The 20,196-nt window shown below is 47.0% G+C and overlaps 1 protein-coding gene across 1 annotated transcript; it reads right to left on the bottom strand.

Moving 5' to 3' along the window:
* Positions 1-1,757: 1,757 nt before the first annotated feature.
* LOC119406781 (uncharacterized) lies at positions 1,758-20,134 on the bottom strand. Its single transcript, XM_037673515.1, has 6 exons — positions 19,912-20,134; positions 15,092-15,164; positions 12,438-12,571; positions 7,262-7,324; positions 4,192-4,374; positions 1,758-1,876 (listed from the first exon to the last, which is right to left on the bottom strand). The coding sequence occupies exons 1-5, from the start codon at positions 20,132-20,134 to the stop codon at positions 4,223-4,225; spliced, it is 645 nt and encodes a 214-aa protein (XP_037529443.1). The 3' UTR covers positions 1,758-1,876; positions 4,192-4,222.
* Positions 20,135-20,196: the final 62 nt, after the last annotated feature.

Below are 20,196 nucleotides of genomic sequence, written 5' to 3'. Positions count from 1 at the left end.
TAGAACGGGTTTATTGGCCCGGGGCTCATAGCCCCAGCATACGTGGCTTCCTTCAAAGAAGAGCCTGACATCTAGGAAACGAATGCTATTTTGGCTAGGAAGTTCATAAGTGATTAGTAAGGGCTTCAAGCAACTTCTAGCAACAGAAAGAACGTTTTCTGCTTCCTGATTAAAAACTGCCGGGTCACATTCTAAAAGAAACAAAAATCATCAACGAATCTAAAAGCTTTTACCACCTTCGTGGACGTCAGATCAGTAGCGAGTGCCTTGTCAAGTCGAGCTAAAAACAGATCGCTCAGGGCGGGTGCTATGCACGAACCTATGCAGATGCCTTTTTTCTGCAAAAAGCCTTTGTCCTCCCATTCGATGAAGGTAGATCTGAGATAAAACTGGAGCAGCTCAAGAAAGAGTAATGCTGATCTCATTACTCGAAAGAGTAATGCTGATCATTGATCAGCATTACTTCTTTCGAAACCAAAATCAGTGCCAATAATTTCATTATTAATCAGCATTATTGCTCCCAAACAAAAAAAATCATGTATTAGGAAATATTATTCTGTAAGTCATAACAATTCTTTATTTATTTATTTAATTTTTCTGTGTCACCAAAATTTCCACATTCAATTCACAAAAAAATGTGACTTTTCCCTTTCTCTGCGTATGTTTAATGTTTCCATGTACATTAAGCGCTGGCTTCTTGGCCAATTCCCCAAAGTGGGTAGGAGCCAGTTCTAAGGAACAAGCAAGCAAGCAAGAAAACGCTGCCCGCAGTCTCGAATGGCGTGCCTGTTGCCCGGGAGAGCCACTCGCTCTACAAGTCTAGCCGTCGTCATTACGCCCATGCAACTAAGGACGGCACCGACGAAAGCACAAGGATGGTGTTAATTTTGTCGCAAAATATTGCTATATCGTTTATTCACTGCTATTTAGGTTCCTTTTGTATAGGCAATTCCAGCTCAAATGGAATGTTCTAACCTATAAGAGCCAAATACAAATTTTATTCCTGAATACCGACGGTCATAGGCGTGCGCGCAGGGGGGGGGGGGCAGGGGGGGCGGCCGCCCCCCTTAATCACATGAGAGGGGAGGGCGCAAAATCTTTCCCGTACATTGACCCTTCTAGTCACCTAAGAGAGGGGGGGGCGCAAAATCTGCCCCATACATTGACTTAGTAGGGTGGGGGGGGGGCGCTGCGATGAACCTTTGCCCCCCCCCCCCTAATGGAGAACCCTGTGCACGCCTATGCCGACGGTAGTGAGCTATATATATTTTAGCCGCAATGTAGGTTCGAGGTATATTGAAATGCTTTATTCTGCGATTTGACGACGTTTTATAGTGTTTGGAGAATATTGGAGGTGGTGGAATTTCGATGACAGGAGCACAATGGCAAATTGGAGCAGGCCCGACCATATTGTCAGTAGCAAAAAACTGCTTTTTTTTGTTTCACTTAAAGCGGACTTGGCACTTAACAAAAAAACAAGAAAACGCCACAGTTGTTAGTGTAGCGCCCGTGGCGTCCGCTACAGTGTTCCTTATTTGTGCTTATTTTATTCTGCTCTAAGATGGCTTCACTAACTGCTAACCAACTAGCCCTGGAAGAAGTTATCCTATACTCAAAAAATGCTGCGGTTCTTTTATGACACAGACTTCTTCATGAATGTTCTGAAGAAAATTTTTTTACAACGCTGTAACGAAACACTTGATAGCAGTATAAGTGATGAAGGTTGTAAGGAGACACAAAGTCTTATGTAGATTTTGGTGGATGTTGTATTTTCGTCAAATTGGCGGGGGAGGCCAGTATTCTTCTTTGGCCGGTGCAGCGTAATTCCACGTTTTCGATTCCACTTCGACGGCTTTCCTAGTCCTCACGTCACCACCTGTTACGAAGGAAGCAATGAAAGGAAGAGCAAATTAAAAAAAAATGGCTGAGGTTTAGCTCTCGTAAACCTAGTTATCACAAGCGAAGGGTATGTTTGGGTTGGTTTGAAAAGATTATGCACACAGTGTTTCATTAAAGTTAGGCTTCTGCTTCTCCTTGTTGTCCGTGTTGCTAAGCGACGGCGGCGGCTGCAGCTGCCTAGATCTTGGCACACTTCCGCACTTGGAAAGCTTCTCCATTTCGTGCTAAACTGGCCTCCCTTTGCTCCGTTGTTTCAGCAGGAAACTTTGCTTGAGATTTCGTATCCTGCCGTCTGGCTACAACTGCTGGTTGATTAAATTCAGCCTGTCGCTTACACTGAAACGCACGCACAGACGGCCTGCGGTACCACGTGGCCTGCTTCGCGTAGCCACGTGGTACCGCAGCGTCGAGGCTCCGAGCATGCGCAGCTGCGACGCCTCTCTGCAGCGGATCACGTGGCGTGACGTCACTTGCGCTCCGGCGGCTCAAGATGATTGCGACGCGATGCGAGACATGGTGTAGTAGCGTTTTCGCCCTAAAAGTCATTGTTGAATTTTATGATGTTCGGTCAAGTACTTACATCTGCTTACTATCAGTGATAAAGTGCTATCAGTGATATCAGAAAATTACGAATTTTATGAAATGTATAATGTTTGCTCAAGTACTTGTAGAAATGCTTACTATATGAGTGATATCAGTCATACTGTCAGTAATAAGATGTTGCACGTTTCGGGATCCATTCGACACTATAGAATGAGTTATTAAGAGCGGCCTGCACGCTTTCCACGGCGAGTACCAAATCATTAATGTAAAGTGGTTGTCTGAGGCATATTCCACGGTGTTAGGGTATCGTTTTGCAGAGACGTGGAAATGGTGATGCATCGCCGAACAGGGCTGGACGTGGCGCCTAATAGAATGCGAGTGATTCGCCTGTGAACGATAGGTGACAATAGTTGAAGTTTCTTTGAGAGATGAACGATCCAAGGAAGCGCGGTAAATCTGTGTTCTCCGGACGGATGGCTGTCTGATGGCAAGCCATCTTTACGCCAGCCATTACGATGGTTGGGTACATCCTGAAGCTGAGCAAGAGTTTCAGTAAGTATAGGCATCTATATTTAGGGATGGTTGACCGGAAGCATGAGGCGATGCGTCGAAAACAACCCGAAGCTTGGTTGTGAGTGCATCGCGTCGAGTTACCCCACGATGCGGCACGTATTGGCCTTGAGTGACATGTTGTGGCCGGGAAGTCGTTCTGCACAAAATTCGTCGAGATAGGTTTCGACGGTTTTGTCATATTGTGCAAGATCTGCTCGTTCTGAGAAGTGTTGGAGCTGCATCAGGAGCCGCTGTCTATTAAGGGCGTAGTTGTGGTGTCCGGCGTCAAGACAGGACTGTTGAATACGGAGGCAAACGTCATACCGTTTTCCATTCTTTCAAACGAGACGTTTGACCTGTTCAAGGTTGATATTGTTATCATCATCGCCTTCAACGCGGCCTATAGCATACCGGTAGCGTCGAGGCACCACATCCATAGTAACCTTTAGCGCAGCAAGACCGCACAAGAAATACAAAAGGAGACAGAGCTACTCTCAACTGGCATCATTTCTCTATAAAATGTGAGTGACGCAATAAATGAATGTCAGTTGAGACTAGCACTGTTCCATGTCGTCTTACTTGTGTCGCCTTGTTGCGCTAAAGGTTACCATGAATACGTGTCACATGTTAAATATGCCCACATGTAAAGCGGCATAACTTACATAACTGCAAGGAAGAGCGATATAGTTCGTTCATCGGAACTATGGGAGAAGTTGCAGAGCGTCCCCTGGATGGTCGAGCAAAAAAAAAAAAGTTTTGCGCTACCGTAATCTATGCGCGGTGATATACGCGTTATCTGTCCGTTTGGAACGTCCTAGCAGATGTCTATGAGGATGCCTATTTCGTGTTCGCAGGAAGTCGCTGCGTCTAGGTATTCATCAGCGGGAACTCGACGCGCCATCACAGTGACGATTTCGCTATTGCCTCATCACAACGCTGATCTCTCGTACTGCTAAAGCTTCTATAGTGGTAAAGCTGGAGCAGCCATGAACAGACAAATGCAGAATTTTCCGAGGGAACCATCACACTAGAATGCTTACGAACGGATCACTCCACCCAGCGCAGGGTATCACATTTGTGAGAGATACGTGTGCTTCAGGGACACGCCTTCAGTGTGGTGCATTCGCGTACTCTCTCTGGGCACCCGCCTGTCCATGATGTTTTCGATAATCTTTTTTGTGTTGCTATCGAACTCACTTATTTTTGCTTGGTGTTTCTCGTTGAGGCGCTATCCCTTCGTGCGGCTCTTGACATGCCTGGCTATCTCCGGGTCCTTGTGGCCGTGCTTGGATCCGGCGGAGTCGAGCTTTGGCTCTGTCTGCTCGTTCTTGGACCCAGCACTCAGCTGAGGCGCGTCCACGGGTATCTCGTTATCGGCCACTGCAAATGTCGTAGGGCCAAGGAAGTACATCGTTTTGTATCATTCAAATTTTGATGTCCATAAGAACATGGTTATTTTCAGTGCATGGGAAGTTCCTGCTGGTCAAAAAAATAATAACTAGACCTTTCCTGCTTTTTCCCAAAGAAAATAAGCCAAAACCCACAAAAAATTATTATAACATTTGTTCGTATGCAACGGTCACATTTTAATTACTGAAAAGCGGAGATCTGGTGAAGGTGGTAGTACGCGTAACAGCTCATACCGCCATAGGCGATATTGTCACGTGGTTGTGACGTTGAATTACACAGAACACAAGCTGGCACAGATGAAAACTCTTTATTGGGCGTAATTGTGCCCGGAAAATTAAAACTCAAAGTAAACAATACACATTGTACGCTGATAGCTGCGAGAATATTCGTCGGCCGTCGAGTAATCCGATCGCCGGCGGAACGCGTCGTCTTTTACAGATCACTGATCGAACCTTCCAGCGTTATCGCTGGTACTAGCGTAAGCTCCCGAATGAACTTGACTAGTCGCGTCCTGCGCATAATCTTAACAGAACAATATGAAAGAATCGCGAAGCTTCCCAGGCATTGCTGCGCGGCCTGCGCAGAGCGGTGCTAAGAGTTTTTGTGGGTGAAACCCGATCACGTCGAAATAAAGAAAAAAAAAACTCACAGCGTCCCTAATGCATTCGCCTAACATCAGTCACGAAAGCCATCGTCATTTTCTTTTCGTTCTATTGCATTGATTCCCCGACTTCCTAAAGCTTTCTGCAGCTAGCATGGTTTTGCACTGCCTCCGGGTTCGGGGGCATTGCAAGCTTTGTGCGCCTCACGTGCCTCTGGGATCGGTCCACTTATGACCAAGCGACAATGTCATGTGATGACGCCACAATGACGTCATGATGACGTGACAAATTTTGGTGATCTGTCCTTAGGGAAGCATGATCTCCCGGAAGGTCTGTATTCGAAAGTAAACATTCAGAAGATAGGTCCATGGTTGCAAACAACTGGGAAAATGGAAACAATATTCATTCGGAGTCCCGACATAAGAGAGCCCAATCTGCTCCTTCTTCAGGGATAATGGCATATTAGGCGTAGCATTGCTTGATTATATAAGCACTGTATAATAAAGCACTGCAGCGCGCGCATGAGGGGTGGCCCTGTGCGAGCGTATAAAAGTGTGGTGCGGAACAATAAACACCTGTTTGTAGTTTGCACTATGTATGTCGAGTCCTTCATTTTGTGTGTGTGCCCTGTGCGCTTATAACCTGAAGACCATGAACCAAGCCGAAATTTCCGCTATCTCCTCGGCATTCCCCTTATCGCTGGCTTTAACCAAATCGCAGTCGACACACGCTGAAACATAACGGTGTGAGTTGTCCAAACTGGTTGATGTTCGTCGTGGAACATCACAGGGTTCCACCGTGTACGCTGTGGTAAAAGGTGGACGAGCCTACCATAGTGATGCAGAACTATCGATAGCTGAGTCACTATCGAACTATCGATGGCAAAAAATACTATCGATAGCACTATGGATAGTAAATTCGATGGTACTATCGACAGTACAAAATCAACAGCTCGAAACCATTGCAGAATAAACTTGGTTCCCCGCGCGCGTGGTACATAGTGGAGCCGGAGGAGCAGGTTTGAAGGGCAAGAAAGTTGACATGCTTGTGTTCTTCACCAAAGTGCCTTGATGACACATGATCATAAAGTCGAACTGATTATAGCTGTAGCGGAAAGGAAGCCGTTACATGTGGTGGAACTGCGCAGCTTTAAATTTGTATTGCAGTTTATGATTTCAAAATAAAAAAAATATATCAAGAACGAGGTTTGTTAATTGTTAGATGTAACTGGTTGCTTTTGGATATGAATTTCTTGATGAACATGTTCCGCCATTTTCACAGCGGAAATAATTTATTTCTCTCGCCGAAAATTGCTCATAATTTAAGCGAAGCTGAGAGTAAGCGATCGCAAATATTTTGGCAATATGGCCGGCCAGCAACAGCATCATTATTCACACCACTATAGATAATATAGTCACGTGGTTGTGACGGTGAAGAATGCTGCAGCAAGACTGGGAAATCCGGAGCTTTTTATTTGGGCGAACTTGCGCCCAGAAAATCAAAACTCAAAATACAAGCTATACACGCTGCGCACTGATAGCAGCGAGAACAGTCGTCGGCCGTCGAGTAATATGATCATCGGTGGAATGCGACGTCTTTTATATATCAGTCATCGAACCTCCAAGCGTTATCGCTGGTGCTCCCGTAAGCTCTCCGAATAAACTTGACTATTCGCGCCCTGCGCGCAACCTTAACAGGATGATCTCAAACAATCTTGAAGTTTCTAAAACATTACGGCGCGGTCTGCGTCAAACGTTGTTAACAGTCTTTGTGGATGAAACCCGAATACAAACACATCAAGAACGCCACGGTGGTCTAGTGGTTATGGTGCTCGACTGCTGACCCGCAGGTCGCGGTATCGAATCCCGGCCGCGGTGGCCGCATTTTCGATGGCGGCGAAAATGCTTGACGCCCGTGTACTTATCTTAAGGTGCACGTTAAAGAACACCAGATGGTCAAAATTTCCTGAGCCCTCCACTACGGCGTCTCTCATAATCATATCGTGGTTCTGGGACGTTAAACCTCAGCAATTATTATGAATAATACATCGAAAAAAAAAAGCAATAAACACGCGTGACAATAACATCGCTACTCATATTAACGATGATACTACCGATTGCACTATCGATAGTTTCAAAAAAACTATCGATGTTATCGATAGTCAATTTACCAATAGTTCTGCATCACTAGCCTGCCGCCATCATGGTACCGGAAGAGTCACAGCGCACGAGTGATGGAAGCGCCAATATACTCACGGTTGTCGACCTCGTGGGAGGGCTGGTGCCTCCTCCTGTGGCCCGCGTGATGCTTCCTTGACACTGCGAAAGAGAACGGGTATAAAACGTCACGTGTGTAGTCGTTGCATCGTCTAGCACTACCCGATTTTAAGCCATTGGTTTTGTCTCACATTTGGCAGGGTAATAACTTTCACGAGGTCAATGTTATTATGTTCTTAAGAATACCTGCATTTACTTGGCGGGGAAGCTGGCGATTCTCTAGCGAATGAAACGAAGGCCCATGTTTCTTTTCATAACCACAGCACCACAATTTTGACTACGTCATGTCAGTGGGCCGTGATGAATTGCTCGCTATTTCAACGCCTTGTGGCCGCCTTCGAACTGGAAAAGTTAAGAAAACTTGTAAGACCGGGTTCTCGGTATTAATGAGAGGATCGTGCTTCAGAATACGGATACGTTGTTTAATACTCCGTTTTCCCTCTGGTTTCAACGTACGACATGACACTTTTTTGAATATGCGCAACTCACGATGCGCCGAAATGAAGAGCTGCCCGTGAAAATAAGTTGACGCATCAAATCGCCTCTGCCGGTTTATATTTTGCCACCCGGCCACGAAGGCTGACAGGGAATTTGGAACTCAATCACCTCGTGCTTGAGAGCAAGCTTCAGCACTGAGTTTTTTTTACTTTTCTCCAGCAAATGGTATCCCGATCTTTATATGAGCCCAAATCGGACAATGGCGAGCGGTGCCCTTGTGGTGATTACCGAGCTTTGAATACTCTCTAATCCATATCCATATCACATTTACCGCACACACCGACTACAACGCTCGTATCGGAGCAACCAAAATCTACAGCAATGTTTCTTGGATAACCGCCTGCCGAAAGATTCTTGTCGAATGCAGTAACGCTCCGAAGACAGCAATTATAACCCCATTTGACCCATTTGAGTGTGCATGCCCGCATGCCTTACTTCTTGAAGAACGTGGAGCAAACATTTTAAAGGTCCTTGGACGAGATTGTGCACGGACTCCTATTTGTTTTATTGCGATAACAATTATATGGATACTACTCCAGGCCATAGGTCGGCAAACTCACTCATGAGCCGACTCACTCAGACTAAGATTGAGCCGTGAGTCTGAGTCTGAGTGAGTCCAGGTGAGTAATATTTTGGTGAGTCTGAGCTCGAGTGAGTCCGGCTGAGAAAAATTTCAGTGAGTCTGAGCCCGAGTGAGTCCGGCTCAGGAAAATTTTGGTGAGTATGAGTTCGAGTGAGCCCTAAGCGGAATATATATTTCTTGAGTGAGTCTGAGTGAGCTCCAGATTTTTTGCCGACCTACGGTTCCATCTAGGGAACTTCAGCATTACTATCAGCCTTGTGTCGGCTCACATCTGTACTCACGTGTACTCACACATACTTCAACGCACTAGCATCGACAGCTCAATATTTATTGATCCGAGGTATGAGTTACGAAAGGAGGGGGGGGAGGTGCCTTGACCTGCGCGCGCAGACTCTTCCACGGGAAGTTCATAAAAATATCTCCTCTGAGTCATCTCTTTCAATAAAACTGTCCTTACTAGATGTGAACCACTGGTAGCTCGTGTATGAAGCTACGAGATCAAAAGGTGCTAAGTAGAGCATCGATTGGGCGAGATAATGGTGTTAAAGAGCATTGACACCATGGTTGAAAAAGCTAATTATACGCTAACGGACTCATGAGTCGACTCACTCAGACTCAGATCGAGCCGTGAGTCAGAGTCTGAGTGAGTCCGAGTGAGTAATATTTTGGTGAGTTTGAGCCCGAGTGAGTCCGGTTGAGGAAAATTTTGGTGAGTATGAGTCCGAGTGAGCGCAAAGGGCAAGATATATTTCATGAGTGAATCTGAGTGAGCTTCACGTTTTTTGCCGACTTATGCTCCAGGCGCATTATGGCCGTAGCCGTTGCCTTGAGGTCGCGTATAAAACCCAAGGGCGATAGCATCGCCACGCGCATCGTATGCTCTATGTGCGAGTGAAAGCGTGGGAGGGCAGCCGACGATCGCGGCTTAAGCCTGTTTCACATGCGAGCGACCGAGCGGCGGGGCCCGCGGCGATCGAGCGGCAGCAGGACGCTCGGACGCGGCTTCGTTTCACATGCACCGCTTTTGCGCGGCGCGCGCCTCTGCGATGCGCAGTGATGGTTGTGGGAAGCGCCCGTTATCCGCGGGTTTCCTTTCTCCGGGCTCGCTTGCTTTGGTGCGCTAGGGTTGCAAGTTTCACCAGCCTTCTACTTCGGTGATCGATTTTCACGCGCCTAAACCTTGAATGATGAAAATGTGCACTTTATCAGAGTGCAATTAAACAACTTCAGTAGTCACGTTTATTTCTGTTCCAGCTTTCTTTTTTTTACCACGCAAGTCATGTTGCACGCACATACACTTGGCCATGGAAAAGCAAAAGAAAGAATTTGTTTTTGGGGTTTTAAGCTTTCACAGGGCTTTCGGTGGCTTTTGGTCTCGAATGCCGCAAGGCGTTGGTGCGCCGTATGGGCCGGCAAGCGGATGCCAACGGCCCAGTCGACGACATTGTGGGTTTGTGAAGGAGCTCGTCTCTCTCTTTTTTTTTTTGCCTATGGGCATTCTGCAGTAAAGAGGCGGCGGCATTTGTCGTCTTCGGGGTACGTGACCACTAAAAAAAAAAGGAAAAGAAAACAGTAAACTGTTCGAACGTGCTGCACCAGAGTAGTAAAAAAAAAAAACTGAAACGTCTACTGCGAACAAGTGCGGAGTGCCGTAGGTTCCCCCTGTCCGGACCTATGTTGGTGTCACGATTCGATAAAAATACAAAAGAACAAAATGACACGTGCAAACGATTTGTCTGCTTTGATGGAAGCGCAGTAAAGAACAACAAAAGGAAAAGAACGGCGTTTTCTACACTGCCAGCTCGTTGCAGCGAATGTCGTCTGCTAGGAAACCGAGTCGGAGCGAGTTCCTCCCGGCGCGCGCGGCTGCTCTCGTCTCCATCCCTACGGTCACGTGCTCCCCGCGTCACTGCTCCCCCATTGGTTGACCTTGGGCAGCCGCTCTGCCGCTCGCGAATTTTTCCAACTCTGGCGATCTCGATCGCGCGTCCACTGGTCGCTCTAAAAAACCTGTAGCAAAACTGCGATTCGGCCTAGTTGGAACAAGTTCATTTTGAAATACTTGCGCAGGCACACAAGGACAAAGAAGAGAGACACAAACGGGCGCAATCTAACAACTGGTTTATTTTTTGAAAAACGTTCACTTAACACCCCTCGGAACTGCGCACTCTGATCACTCAAATTGATTTGAATTGCGCACATCGCGCTCTTTTTACATGCTTATTGACCAGCAGACAAGAGTGAAATTTCCTTATCTAACAAGGCAACAGATGGGTGACTAACACATTTTTCTTTCAGCCTGTCAATATGATAGGCCTCCATTATTTCTCTTGAAGTTCTGTTCCGATGTCTGTACTCTAAAGTAGTGTTTTCAAAACAAGGCGAACATGAGCACTCATTGCAATGCATTGCCAAATGTGTACATGGGCGACCTTTCAGGCTCGACATATGCTCCCTTAGCCTCGTATTAATGCATCTGCCAGTCTGCCCCACATATACATGTCCGCACGTCAGAGGTATATTGAGCAGAGGTATATTGACTGAGCAGTTTACAAGGGGGTTGTGCCATTAAACACAAGCTCCAGTTTGTTGAATGTGCAAATAATGTGGTGTACAATATACCTCTGACGTGCGGACATGTATATGTGGGGCAGACTGGCAGATGCATTAATACGAGGCTAAGGGAGCATATGTCGAGCCTGAAAGGTCGCCCATGTACACATTTGGCAATGCATTGCAATGAGTGCTCATGTTCGCCTTGTTTTGAAAACACTACTTTAGAGTACAGACATCGGAACAGAACTTCAAGAGAAATAATGGAGGCCTATCATATTGACAGGCTGAAAGAAAAATGTGTTAGTCACCCATCTGTTGCCTTGTTAGATAAGGAAATTTCACTCTTGTCTGCTGGTCAATAAGCATGTAAAAAGAGCGCGATGTGCGCAATTCAAATCAATTTGAGTGATCAGAGTGCGCAGTTCCGAGGGGTGTTAAGTGAACGTTTTTCAAAAAATAAACCAGTTGTTAGATTGCGCCCGTTTGTGTCTCTCTTCTTTGTCCTTGTGTGCCTGCGCAAGTATTTCAAAATGAACTAAAAAACCTGTTTTTGGGCTTCCGCGACGGCAGCCGCTCCGCTCTTGGAGCAAAATCGCTGCATGTGAAACAGGCTTTAAGCGAAGAGGAAACGCGCCGGCCGTCTTCCGTCGCGCGAAATGCCCATGGGGGGTCCCGGAGCTGAGGCTACGTGGCTCCGGCACAATCTGCGTACTTTGAGCGGCCGGGCGCGGTCGCACGCTCCCTATCGTGACCGGAATTAGCAGACGGCCCATGCCTTTCTACGTGCTGTCTTCTCATGACTGAGTTTAGGTTGAAGCGATAGAAAGAACGAAGGCCGTTTCGCTCGTTGCAGCTGCAGCGTTTTCTAACGCCACTCTATGCTCACTTACGCCACGTCCGATGCTAAAGGACGTGGCGTAAGTGGCGTAAATGAGCGATGGACGGGGCGTAAATGAGCTGCTAGCCTTACTTCGTACATCATTCCAATTTGTTGCTATCGCATTCAGTGCTTCATCGTTGTAGCAAAACTGTGTCGTTTTTATTAGAAAAGGCAAGAATTTTTTTAGTTTTGTACCCAAATCTTAGCAACTCTCTCATGTGACGTTGGAGATTTCAAAAATCTGTTTTTATTATTCTGGGCGCATTGGCTCGCTAAAATTTTGTGAAACTGGCCATACTGCGCCATGCTTCGAACAGAAAGTAGTTTATTTTTACCCGAAAAATATTTTTGTAGCCCATAGCAGACGCCGTCAAATTCTTATGTTATGGTGAGTTGGTGTAACGTGAAGGGGCGAGGCGCCGCCACCTCCATTTTTTGTAGCGTTGTCTGGCCTAATAGGCGCTTCCCACGACCAGAGTGGTGTTTTTTGGCATTGTGAGATGGTCATTTGGAAATACGAAAGAGATCAGTTTTCTTACGAGTCTCCCTTTACGCATGCGAGCTGCACTCGCACATGAATCCTACAACTCATAGTTGCGGCGCGAAAAAAGAGAACTGAGCGAAAAGTGTGTGCTCACGCCTTGGCATGACGACCGTGACGATGAGCAGCATGGCGAGGAGTACGAGGATCAGGGTACCGCAAATGATGACCACGGTGAGGACATTGTTCGCGCCGAACAGGCCCTTGCGCCCCGTCGGAGATTGAATCAGGCTGAAACAACAGAAAACGAGTCTTTAAAGGGCCCATTAACCAACTCCGATATTAGATGCGAAGCATCTTATGGCGGAGTTCAATCCGGTGGTGGTGGTGGTGTGCGGCGTGACCACCCTTACTGCGCATGCGCAAACCCTCTCAACACACCTCCTCTCCAATTCTCCTCTCTGCTGCACCTCTCCACTACCCCTCCCCCTCTCCTGCGCAACGCTGCGATGAACGCCAGCGCATGTTTTTTCAACATTTCAAGTGAACGCGCGCATCGCGTTCAGAATGCCGTCACGATCAACAATGCCAAGCGCTACGAACTGCGGGCGCGCCCCCAAATTGTAAGAAACAATTCATTCACTTTTCCTGGCCTTTCAGTAATCCCCAGCGTTCTCAGTGACGTCGTCATTCTGGTTTGCTCATGTCATCTGCCGTTCTTCCTCCTCTCACGGCGAGGAGGAGCCCTCGGCCAGGAGGAGAGACGAGCCGATCAACGGAGCATAGGGAAGGAAAGAGCGAAACGAGCAGGGGCCGCTTCTGGATCATCAAACGCGTGTAACTCCTCTATTACGGCACTGTTTCGAAAAATTCTCACGGCTACATGTCCGTTGTAGACTCGTTCACGACTGCAACACCGCATCTACATTTCGACCTCTGGATGGTTTAGGAGCTCTTTAAAGGGCACCTAAACCACTCCGAGTTAAAAGACGATGAACTTTCATTTCTACAGGTGCTATCTCCTCCTCACCACTTATTTCTTCATAAAACACGAGCATGGAGCCTATCGGGATTTCGCACTTTTCGGCTACATGCTGTTGCCTCAGCCCGCACAGTCGAAAACGCACAAAACGAAGTGAAATCAGTCGATCGCGTACGATAGTCATGCGAGACAATGCAGAACGGGCATGTGACTGCATGTCAAAGCAGGATAGGAGACAGTTTACAACTGATATCCCTCGTATGTGGACCAATCGAGCGCTTATTTCCTCATGACGTCAGGTGAACACACTGTTGGCGTCACGAATTGTGCCGAAAAGACAGGAAACGCCAGGAGAGAATAACGCGCTCGCTCTTTGTATTCACAGAGGTTGTTTAGGGGCCCTTTAGAATACTGTCCGTCTACAGCCCGCATAGTTTTTTCTCAACGAGCTGGTTTCATATAGGCCGCCATTTCAAGGAGAAAAATAGAGATATGTGCATTGGCATACAAGGGCCTGCGTAGGTTTGCCAGCATATCATTTATACTTTACGTTACTTCCGTATGCCTACATAGGTAGACAGTGAATAATTAAATATCGTTGAAATCATGGATTTAAACATTTCTTTCTGCCTTACGGCGCCTACTTGCTTTTTGCTTTTTTGTTATTGCATTATTACTCTTTATATCTTTTTTTTTCGTGCTACCACCCCCTAATGTAATGTCCTCTGATGCTAGCTAGACTAACTAACTAACTAACTAACTAACTAACTAACTAACTAACTAACTAACTAACTAACTAACTAACTAACTAACTAACTAACTAACTAACTAACTAACTAACTAACTAACTAACTAACTAACTAACTAACTAACTAACTAACTAACTAACTAACTAACTAACTAACTAACTAACTAAATCCGTACGTCTCTCTTCAAGCATGGATGGCCACTTTGAGTTATATATAAAGAAACCCGAGGCACAACCATTATTGTGATTTTCTCTCGTCATTGGCCCAGTTTTCAATAGCTGCACCAAAATACCGTCTTTAATAACATTTTCAGTGAGCTAACGAACGAAGAATTCCCTCATGGCAGCGCTAATTACTTCGTCCTGGAATGCTTAAAACAAGTGCATTTACTTTTGCAGAACATGCCACGTCATCTGTGACATTTTCATGGATATTCAATACTCTTAACTTGTTTTATTGCGATATAAATTATAGAAATAGCCTAAGCGAAAGTTTGTCGACCGACGGCGTCGTTGTCGCCGTGGTGGGCTGCAAAAGGTCCAAGTGTATTATTTAAGTCGTATCGGGATACGCGTGCGGTAAGCTGTGGAATTGGGAGAACGCGTGCGAAAAGAGCGATCCATCTTCGCTCGCGGAGTTGAGGAGTGGAGCAAACAGACGCCGAGTACGCTTGGGCATCACTTGTACCATCGCCATAGAAAGAAACGCGAACAGTGGCCCAGTCGAACGCCGACATACCTTGACTAGGCGAAGCCGGTGGCACCGTACGTTAGAAGAATTCTGCTCTGGCTGGCGCGCGTGTGTGTTTCGTGTGCCAGGCGTGACTGGCAGATGATAGGCCCATGCGGGGCTATAGCGCCAACCAGAGCGAGATTATCTCTCTCTCTTTATATATATATATATATATATATATATATATATATATATATATATATATATATATATATATATATATATATATATGTGTGTGTGTGTGTGTGTGTGTGTGTGTGTGTGTGTGTGTGTGTGTGTGTGTGTGTGTGTGTGTGTGTGTGTGTGTGTGAATTGCGCGCACACGCATATAAAGTAAAATGAACTCACTATCGTCTGGAACTCCGGGATGACTGCAGTCCGTAAAGGTAGTTGGCGTACCCCGGGTCGTATGACGGAGTGGCTGCAAAATATAGGAGTATATGAACTATACATCTACCGAACGGATCCACCATTTGGCAGAAAAATGTTTCCCCTCTCAGGCGAGAGTTATTGCCTTTAGTGAAAACGTAACCTAATCTATGCAGGGAACCACGCGCGCGCATAGCTCAGCGGCCATGCGCTTGCCGGGAGAGCCAACGAACGTAAACACCATGGTGTTCACGAATGAATTCAGCAGCTATTCCATGCGGTATGTCACTCGTCTTCACGTCATACAGATGGGTAAGAAAAATACTGCAGGTACTCTCGGTGGAGTAAGCTCTAAATCAGTACCGACGGTCCTTAATAAAGAAGTAAAGCGACTCTAATGCAAATCTTAGGCGCCTGAGCGTGGCACTCGCACTGAATGTGTTGGTAAACTTGTGATTACCATTGCACTACTTTATTTTTCTTCTCCTGAAGATGATGATGACTTCATCAAGCCGTATCATCTGATCACGCGACTTTTGCACAGTTCGTGTTGAACCCTACGCCGACTATCATTTTTCTCGTTTGATGAGGCATGTAAGAATTTTTGCCTTAAAATATAACTCTGCACTTGAACGACAACCATCAGTTTTGTAGCAGTTTGCCGAAGCGTTTATACTAATTGCTATTTATACTAATTCGTACTAATCATTTTTATTATCTTATTTTTTTGACATACCGTAATTTTCACCATATCGTATACAATGGCCCATTCCACCCCCTTTATATTTCCTTTTTTTATTGTTATGAATAGAGGCCGGATTTCAAGGCACTAAAAAAGCTCGTTTTAGGCGCCAAAAATAGACAGGCAAAACAACGCGTTAGGCTTCCAATATAGTAAATATAGGCACAATAAATTTTCACATAAATACAAATAACTTGAAACGAAGATGTGCGCGAGCTTTATCTACGAAAGGAAAACAAAAATGTTATTACTTCAGATGGCACAAAGGCGTTAAACAGTTAAACATAGCCGTGCAATGTGCTTTATCCCGCACAGTTCGCAGACCACGGTCTCTCCCGTGTTCTGCACGGTGAGTCAAGATCCACTGTCGAATCAACACACTCCTGGGTGTCTTCTCGGCATGACTGAGAAGAGCAGAGCACGAGCAGATAGCCAGATCGCTAAGACACCAGAAGGGAGGGATTCCGCCTATTGTCCGGGTCGAATCGCGTAGAGCCAATTTCTTCCCTGCCAGTGAATCACTGACGTAGCCAGGGGGAAGAGGGGGTTCAACCCACCGCCCCCTCCCCCGAAACATTTCAGTTTTGCATGCGTACATATGCACGCATGAATACAAGCGCACTCACGAACATACATAGAGTATGGTTGAATCGCCCCCTCCCCCCCTCTCTCCCTTCCGAAAAAAATTTTCTGGCTACGTTGATGCAGTGAACACCTTACAAGTTAACTGACAAAAACAAAAGCCGCGTGCACATCATATTTTCCTTTCTTTTATTTGTTCTTCACTCTCCTTTCTGCTGACGGCTCTCCACGGTCTCGTACTGGCGAACCGCGCACGCCATGTCTCTGCGGCGGCGAATGTGCGTGTCCCACTTCACGGCTGCTAGCAGTTGTTTCCGGGAGTTGGTTGAACTACAGGACTAAGTTGAACCCCATAGTTCCGAACAGCCAGTGTTGCGCAGTAGCATGAATAACGGTCTCAAACTGCTTCCGGGAGCGCAACTTGAGGCTAAATAGTGTTAATACAAGCGCCAAATTTGAAAATAAAGAAACGGCAGAAAGTGGAAGACGGAAGCTTGCGATGAAAAAATCCGTAAACAGGGGGTGAGTGCTCGAGCCGACGTTTCGACAAGTGGACTTGTCTTCTTCATGGCTGGAACTGATTTCCTTAGCGATCGTGTGTATATGCTTCGTGCCCTCTCCACCACAAGGAGTTGCCCTCCCCTTTACCACCACTCTGGCAGTCCACTCCCCTGGAGAGGACTGCCACTCCCTGGTGGGGTGCACTCCCTGGTGCAGTCCACTCCCTGGTGCAGGCCACTCCCCTCTGGAGAAGGGGAGTGGCCCTCCCCTTCTCCCTTGTAGGGGGGAGGGCACGAAGCATGTACACACGATAGCTAAGGAAATCAGTTCCAGCCTTGAAGAAGACAAGTCCACTTGTCGAAACGTCGGCTCGAGTACCTACCCCCTGTTTACGGATTTTTTCATCTATTTTTAAATAGGCATTTATAGGCACTTGTGAGCATTTAGGCACAAACGTCAAAAATAGGCATTTATAGGCACTATAAAAACACTATAAAAGCCCTTCTTAGCCTCTAATTCATGCTCATATATCAAAGTGGCACGATAGGAGCGCAAGGAACAAAATAGGCATTTGCCTAAAATCCGGTCTCTAGTTATGAATGTTTTTGGACAACTCGCACCGCAGCTTTACAGGGTGGTCTAGAAGCATGGCAACGTGCGTGACTGCGTACTCTTGCCACTAAAAATACACGCAGAATCTCCTTTGGGAGTTGTGTAAGTGATGCGTAAGCACGTGTACAAGGCCTTATCGTAGGAAATTGTATAGTTGCGGCCTTGCTTGGAACATTATTTCCGGGCGGCGTCGACACGGCTCACTCAAGCATGGCGTGTTAGGTGTTTTTAACAGCGAAGCTGTGAAAGCTCACAGTAAAACGTCCCTGCTCCGCAAAGCACTATCATCATCATGAACGGGTATGTGCCACAGAATTTGGGCAAATCCCACTACTCCTCGCTCCGGCGTGGCCTGTAATAACCCTGATGTCAGGTGAGAGAACGAATACAGAGAGAGAGAGAAAGAAAGAAGGAAAGAAAGAAAGAGAGAAAGAAGCGGAGAGACAGAAAGATATAAAGAAAGAGAAAGTAATCACGAGGCGGGATTCGAACCCGCGTACCCTCGATCCGTAGGCGAGGGACCTAAACACTCGGCTATCCAGGCACGCTAGCAGAGCATAGCGTAGCCTTTTATATTACAGTGTAGCAAGGGAGAGGGAGAAAGAAGTGAGCTTGAGGAGGAGAGATGTGATGATGAGGAGGAGGGAAAGGAGGAGGGGAGAGAGTAAAGCGTAGCACAGAAAGAATGAGAAAGAGAGAAAGAAATGCAGAGAGAAAGCGAGATCAACGAAAGAGAGAGAAAGAAATAGAGAAAAAGAAAATAAGATACAAAGGAAGAGGAAGCAAGCATCGCGTCGTCTAGCGACCAGATACCGCACCAACTGGTCAAGCCGCGCATGCGCAGTAGCTAAGTCACGCCCACCGACAGAGACATGGCGCACAACCTCCGCTCTGCAGTGCATAGCCTGGCTGCGCCCGATCGTGCCGAGACAGTCATGGGGTGTCCCAAAAAAGTGCATACTTCCGAGAAGGAAGCCGCGCATCTCGAAGCGATATAGGTGTCGGTCAACAGGGAGTACGAGCGGCGACGGGCCTGTGCTTCGCTGTGCCAAGCTTTGCGCGACTTAGTACAAACTTCCCCCATTTTTTTTTACCGTTCGTCAGCGTCTGGAACGGCTCAGCGAAAGGCCAATACCGCCATAATCGAAACTCTTGTCTCGCATTAAATGTTCGCGAAGTAAGACTTTTCCTGATATGTGCAATGAAAACGTACAGAGTAAAACAAAGATATATTTCGATGCAATCTATTTCTTTCTCTGTTTTTCTATCGTTTTTCTCTTCCTTCCCTTTCTTTATCTGTACTTCTCTCTTTCTCGTTCTTTCTGTCTTTCTTACGCTTTCTCTCTTTCTCTCTGTGCTCGTTCTCTCGCCCATCCGAGTTATTGCATCCTACGCCGAACAAATCGGCGCAGCGGGAGAACGCGCGACGGGCGCACGTGTTCGGGGAGTGAAGCAGAAGGTGAAGAAGTGGACGAAGAGTGCGCGCGTCGTTCAAGATGACGACAATTTCTTGTCGATGCGGCACGAAGTTTTGCCAAGCGTAAAAAGCTCCGCTTTTAAAAAAGCACAATTTTGCCACAAGGGTGAAGCAAAGAATGCGATAGCAACAAATTTGAATGTTATACGAAGTAGGGCTAGCAGCTCTTTTGGATCCCATCTCGCGTAACTCAAGGAAACGCTGGTTTAAATAAATACGGCCGCTCCAGGGACCGAAACGGTTTTCGTGCTGTCAGTCCACAACGCTCTATGCCCCCCCCCCCTCTCCCCCCTCACCGAAAGACGGCCTTGGCGTTTCCCTTCTGCTTGAGGAGCCATCGAGTGCAGGCCTTGCATGCGGGGCGATGTTATCGCATGCACCCATCGTGCGACGGAGATGGCCGGCTCGTTTCTTCTATGCTTCAGCCGCGATCGTCCTCAGCACTTGCGTGCTTTTACTCGCGCGTAGAACATACATTGCGCAACGCAATGTTACCGATTCGGAGTTTGTACGGAAAATGACGGCGACGCGACGGCGACGTCAAAAACCCACCGAGAGTGTACATATAATTGTTATCGCAATAAAACTCAATTTGAACCAACGGATACCCAGAACCCACGAGAGAGAACACAGTCGGTGCGACAGAACGTTCATGTAAGAGAGAAAGAAGACGTAGAAGAGTCATGTAAAGAATGTCAATGACAATGCATGTAAATCATATCCTAATCATATTAACAAGCCCAAAGACCGTGCCGACGGCCAGATAACGTTGAGCGTATCTTGAACGGTTCCCGTTCAGGGAGGTTCTGCGCTTAATTTCTAGAAAAGCGTAGGGAATTATTATAACCGCTCGTAAAAGATAGCAGACATCATCTGCGCACTCACGCGGTAATGGGGGCTCGGAGGGAGGGGGCATAACCGGTTGACCGTACGGAGCAGCGGCGTAAGGCGGCGTTCCATACGTGGCGGGCTGCGGCAACTGTGGCTGGGACGCCGTGTACGCCGGGTCCACGTACTGCCCCGCAGCAGGCTGCGGTGCGTAGGTGCCGCCGGGCGAGTAGATGCCGCCCGCTGGTGGCGCGTACGGATCCTGCTGGCCGTACTGCATTGACACCGCCTGCACAACGGGAATAGGTTTAGCATAGCTGCAGCCGTGAGAGCCATCCACGG

The sequence above is a fragment of the Rhipicephalus sanguineus genome, chromosome 10 (assembly GCF_013339695.2).
Source record: "Rhipicephalus sanguineus isolate Rsan-2018 chromosome 10, BIME_Rsan_1.4, whole genome shotgun sequence".
NCBI lineage: Eukaryota > Metazoa > Arthropoda > Arachnida > Ixodida > Ixodidae > Rhipicephalus > Rhipicephalus sanguineus.
Note: the sequence above shows the minus strand (reverse complement) of the source record. Positions and strands in the feature narration are given on the sequence as shown.

Bases quoted from the DNA above. Each gene is read 5' to 3' on its own strand.
- LOC119406781 (XM_037673515.1), bottom strand. From the start codon at position 20,134: ATGCAGTACGGCCAGCAGGATCCGTACGCGCCACCAGCGGGCGGCATC. The intron at 12,572-15,091 runs GTGAGTTCATTT...CTGTTGTTTCAG, and splicing joins TCCCGGAGTTCCAGACGATA to CCTGATTCAATCTCCGACGG. The intron at 4,375-7,261 runs GTGAGTATATTG...CGACATTTGCAG, and splicing joins CTCCCACGAGGTCGACAACC to TGGCCGATAACGAGATACCC.